Raw genomic sequence first — 6000 nt, forward strand, 5'->3', positions numbered from 1 at the left:
GCAAACATCATGTTACACTGTAGCTACTCATTTCAGCGACTTTACACCATTGGGATATAAGCATTTAAAAGGTCTGGTTATGCTGAGCAATTTTTGCAAAAAGATAAAAAGTGAAAAAGGAACTATTAGGAATGTTAGTTTGTTTCAATGAGTATATCCAAATCTTGCTCAACAGAAGTGACAGCTTCCTCTACATTGAAATTCAGAACATTTTATACCGAAACAGAAATCTTCAGGAGAAACATTTATACTTTGCTTTCTGTCATGTTAATTCATCACCTTTAGCTCTCATCAATTTCTCTCTAATAGATCCCACTACCTGTGTCCCACTGATCCCCAAAGATAACAATACTTCAAGTTTGCATCCTTTATCATATCAAAACTATCAATAAATGATCAACATTAGAGTTATAGGTACAATGTTTTACAATGTGATTACAGTGAACTGTACTCATCTGAATGTCAGTTTTATGTTCCTATTTTTCTAACAGACTTACTTGAAAAAAGTAAGACAGAACATTAGCACCTCTGACTTCATCTCCATGGCTGTACCGTAGGGCTTCCCACTCTAACCCTTACCACTGCCTGTCTAAGTGCAACTAAGCACCTAGACAGAATGGGGCAGGCTGTCATAGGCAGTGAACCATCTTCCTTTGCTCTAACTGCATGGCTATATAACTGCTCAGACACAGTCCAGGTATTTTGAGTGCCACCTTGAAAAAAAAGCTTCTTTAAACTCTCTGAGCCATTGGTGTCTCTATTGTGGTTCTTGTCATACTCTGTAAGGCTGTTTGGAGAACAAGAAACTGTATCTAAGTATCTTTACAGAGTCATCAGCACACATTAACTAAGGTGTAAATACCAAATCCTATTGTTGCTTAGGATCAGCTGGTCAGTATTAATCAAGGTTTTCTATCTATCAAATTGCCACTCTCTGGGATCCCCACTGCCCACAGAAAGTTTCCCAAACATAGTAACTAACTCTGTGTTCTCTCCTCTTCTTGTTTCCTCCCCCCCCCAGTCTCCTCCCCATGGGCACTCAGCAATCCCAGCTACTGGCAGACACTCTTCTGCTCTTCTAGGGTACACACTGTATTTAGAATTGCTTTCTGGCCAATAATTTATGTTCCTGGATCCAACACAAGTGGTAAATGAATAATTTTTGATGCTTCTTGGCCAATTAAAGTCTCTAGCCTTTTTATAAAAAATTTCCATTCTACAGGTATTAATAACTATCTCCTAATTTTTGACAGTTTTTATCAATACAAATGTCCTGAGGTCACAAATGAAGTTTTGGTTGACCCCCTATCTTTTGTGTCTGCCCATGGATTAGGATGTGTGAAATTGATTCTAGACAATTTTCCTGCTCATCATGCTGGTTCATACACTCAGAATGTATTTGGCAGACAATACAGAATACAGGTTCTCCACGCTTGACTAAACATTCAAGCTGGCAGACCTGTTTCCTTTGGTTAAATACAAGTTCCCATTGCTAGAGAATACCGTACTTGTTCACTGATGATGGACCAGCAGGCTGGCTAAATTCTAAATATTTCCACAAAGACTGTTGAGCTTTCTGAGGCCATTCTCAACCTTCATTTCCCAAAGGTCTCTTTGTTCTCTGAGTGCCAGCCACAGTTAGGATGGGTTGGTCTCTAAATGCTTGCACTGGGAGCCTCCACCTTCCTGCTGGTATTTGCAGCAGCTGTAGGAGTCCTCACTCATTTTCACCTGGCTACCTACTGCATCCAAAACTAGGAGAATTTGATCTTTCCTTTGTATCTCCTTTTCTTCATGGTGCTCCTGACCATGACCATGACTACATTCTGCTCATGCTTCTTCTCTCTTTGCATGTAGTTTCTGAGAGGACTAGGATCATGGCTGTCACGCTGACTATTGCACAGCAACATTTGAATGGAGATGGGGGAAGCCGAATACAGTAAGACCAAATATTTTGTACAAGGGCATCCACCAAAAACATCTCTGTAGTGAACTAAATCACTTCATAAAGAGAACTCGTCTGCCATAGCCAGTGAATGAGAAGCCTGTAGCCCCTGGGTGCCATTTGCTTAGCAAGCCCAGCTGGGCAATGTACAAAGTATTAATTTGCCCTTAGGGTAATGAACAAATCTAGGTTGTTTCATTCTGGGATCTTCTGAGCTTCAGCTGACTATTTCTCCTGTGGAAAGTGACGCAGCAGTGATGGTATTCTTGGACTGTCTCCAAGATGCCATCTTCATCAGGATCACTTATTTTACTAATTAGATAAAGTGCACAGGATAGATTTGCCTTACTTTATCCCAGGATACCTGTGCCCCATCTCTTCTCTTAGCTCAGCCAAAGTACACCTCTCCCTGTACAGCCAGGCTGTGGTCTATTTCCACCGCTTTCCCCAGCACCGTCTTGACTTTCTAGAAATCAGGTAAAGTTTACATTTTAGCACCAGTCCCTGAATGCCACTCAAGGGATGCTCCTGTGGCTCTTTACTGCTTTCCTTACTGAATAAGAACCTTTGCTTCCTTCAGACACAAGGAGGGACAATGGCAAGACTGAGGATTGAGTAAGGCCACAGAGGAGTCCCAGGGACTACAAGGGAAGGAGGAAAGTTAAAGCGCAGAAACAATGACATAGAATTTCATTTGAGAACTTCAGCTTGGTCCCTTAAAGACAATTTTCGGGGCAGCTCAACCTCTTAAAATGAGAATATCTTCTGCAATATAAATCATGGGATTTTAGTAGAAATACTGGCCAAATGTTGGGGAATTAGTTGTAAGGATGGAAAGATAGAATCATACAGTCGCTCCTTTTTCGCCAAACAACGTCTTTCTTGTCCCTTGTGTTTTGACCATGTTAACATCCATGCTGTGGGCCTGCAACATGGGATACAGGACCTCTCACAATCCATCAGATGTACCTTACTGTGCCTCATATGGATTGGTGAAGAATGCAGCTTGCTATGCCCCTGGTGTGACTTTATAAACATACCCCAGCTGCACTCACCTTCTCAAGCTGAAAACAGGGGGAGGGGAACTAACGTTACTTCATCTAACGTTTTTCTAAAGTTTCTGCAGGACAATGCTCATGTTGCTGTCAGACAGCAGCTGGACAGCTTTCTCTTTCTTTAGCAATTAGTCCCTTAGGTACAGCTCTGCAATCAAATAGAGGTCAAGTGTATCCAAATAAAAATATTCTAGAATGTCTCTGGCATAAATCTCTCCCTGAAGACTTCAATCGTGTTACTTCAGGAGAAAAGAACCATGATTTATCGGAAAAGTCTAAAACGTTAGTTCATCAAGGAAGCAGAGCTAGCTTGTTCAGTTATTCCAACGCACTGTGTAAGCACTGGCCGCCCCATCCCTTTTCGGCTTGTTTTCCTTCCACTGTATTTAAAAACAATTTGGAAAATCATAGAAGAAATACTGCTAAGTATGAGTTATAGGATCACTATTGGAAAATCTTCCAAGTTGCTATAAATTTTAAGACAGGCTAGCTAAATACAATGTAAGCTTCATAGGCACTTAATAATATCACTAATAGTCAAAAATATTTTTCTTAGCTTTTAACTGCAGTTGTCTAAGGTTCTGACATTACTATGAGGCTGATAATTGTTCTGCTCTCAGTTAGGACATAAGGTGCAATTCTGAATTTATATTCAGGCCTGACTATTTTAAAATCTAAGCCGAGAGGACCCACATCAGTATAGTGGGAAGTGAGTCCCAACACGGTCACACTGGAAGTTGGTTTGCATGAGTTCCCTTGGTTCTGATGACTTACACATACAGTAAGTGTCATTTGGGACACTTCCTCTGGGAGGGCACTGTTTCATTGCTTCCTGTTTGCAAATCATCAGAACAAGCGTGAGCAATCTCTCACCAATCATGACGGTTACTCTCAAACGTTAAGCCCGACCTGCTTCTATTTCTTCTCATTTTCCCTCCCACGTCTCCTTTTTCAGGTTGGTGGTTTGATGCCTGTGGCCCCTCCAATCTAAATGGAATGTTCTACACTGCGGGACAAAATCACGGGAAACTGAACGGCATAAAGTGGCACTATTTCAAAGGACCTAGTTACTCCTTACGGTCCACAACCATGATGATCCGGCCCTTGGACTTTTGAAAGCGCTATGCCAGTATCAGACATCCGCAAAGGCATCTGGGGGCACTGCCAGATGAGGAGCTCCCTGGAAGCTTCAGAAACAAACAGCCTTGTCTGCTGCCAGCAGCAGGTGGCTTTGTGATGTCACCAAGGTTCTTGACTATGGATGTGGAGCCTTCTGAGTTCAAGACAGTCTCCACTTGGGTCACTGTGTTCTAGTGAGCTGTCCCCAGAGAATGCCACTCACTGCCATACTTTTTAAGGGAGGAAACGCTCAGCTCGCCACACTTGAAAGTGCTACTGGATTGGACTTTGAACCTGGAACACCCTGATGACACATGGGGCTTGTTTTCTGTAAAACCAAATGAAGAATCAACAGCAAAGGACACCCATGCCTAAGAGAGTGAGAACAGGCCTTCCAGAATCTGTTGACGACAGATTGCAGCGGTGGAGTGGTGTCATTCTAGGAAATCCTGCTAATGCATACAGCTGGTGTCACTGCATGAAGGTGACATAAGGAACAGCCTTGTCTTCTGAATTGACTAAGAGTTAGTCGGCTTCAGAAACCCGTTTCAAGCATCATATTTACTAGTTGGTTTTTAGGTTTACTGCGTTCAATAGATTCTGTCCTTGAAAGTCATGATACAACAGAGTACATGGAGGGTAACTGTGAGATAGAAAGGGGTTCAAGGAGACTGAGTTGGGGGGATCCCATTTTCAGAAGAGTTAATATCTAACCAAGAATGGATATAACAGGTAAAAACTAGCCTGATGCTACAGTATTCATTTACATTGAAAACTGATTTGCTGATACACAAATATCTCTAGAGCCTGAGTATATATAACAAGTGGAAACTTTATCATCCAGTTCTGAAAGCGATACGCATGCAGTTAATGGTCTCATTGACAGTGTCTGGGAAAATGTCTGTGGAGTACTTGAGTTGGAGCAGCCTGTTGTACAGATCTTCAAATATGTATTTGCTTCTCTACGGCTTCATTATTTTTTGTTTTTTTACTTTTTATCATATGTTATTTTTTCTGCCCTCTATTTTTTATTTAAATTAGAAACAATCTTGTTTCACATGTCAATCCCAGTTCCCTCTCCCTCCGCTGCCCCTGGCTGACTCCCTACCCATCCCCTTTCTGCTGCCCAGGGAGGGTAAGGCCTTCCATAATGGATCTTCAAAGTCTGTCATATCATTTGGAACAGAGCCTAGACACTCCCCCGTGTGTCTAGGCTGAGAGAGTATCCCTCTATGTGGAGTGGGTTCCCAAAGTCTATGGGTTCCCATGTACTATGGATAAATTCTGATCCACTACCAGAGGCCCCATAGATTGCCCAGGACTCCTAACTGACACCCAGGGGTCTGGGACAGTGCTATGCTGGTTTCCCAGCTATCAGTCTGGGGTCCATGAGCTCCCCTTGTTATTTTTAAAATTTTTGAAGTTTTTTAATTCTTCATCCAGATTTTGTGCTAATTTAATTTTTTGTTAATTAACTCATTTACTTTACAAAAGGCCATCTTGCTCCAGTTCTTTATAAACGCTGTTCCACTCTGAAGTCTAAAAAGAATGGAAGATTTTTATATATTATTGTACATAGCATGTTATACCCACCCGTGTTAAACTCAATACCTGTTTAATCTGGTATACACAATTTGGTCCTCAACTGATGATTATAAATATGAGTGTTCAAAGACATTTACTATACTAGTTGATTAAATGTACAATTCTTCACATTATATTTTTTCTCTTTCTGGCTCTGTTTCTTCAAGATATGTCTATCTTGTAAAATAATATTAGTGGAGAAATTTGGCATAACTCCTTATATATAAGAGATATAAAAAAACACAGTCAGGTGACTAGGAAACTTCTGATTATTCGCTGCTATAAGTGCCTTAGCTA

At 41.3% G+C, this 6000-nt stretch overlaps 1 protein-coding gene across 2 annotated transcripts in view; it reads left to right on the forward strand.

Moving 5' to 3' along the window:
- The window catches only part of LOC100774625 (angiopoietin-1), a 227388-nt gene extending 223272 nt beyond the window's left edge, over positions 1 to 4116 (forward strand). For both annotated transcript variants that reach the window (XM_027431451.2, XM_027431452.2), the window contains exon 9: positions 3956 to 4116. In XM_027431451.2, coding sequence (XP_027287252.1) covers positions 3956 to 4116 — 161 coding nt within the window. The remainder of the gene's footprint in view (positions 1 to 3955) is intronic.
- Positions 4117 to 6000: the final 1884 nt, after the last annotated feature.

The sequence above is a fragment of the Cricetulus griseus genome, chromosome 10 (assembly GCF_003668045.3).
Source record: "Cricetulus griseus strain 17A/GY chromosome 10, alternate assembly CriGri-PICRH-1.0, whole genome shotgun sequence".
Lineage (NCBI taxonomy): Eukaryota > Metazoa > Chordata > Mammalia > Rodentia > Cricetidae > Cricetulus > Cricetulus griseus.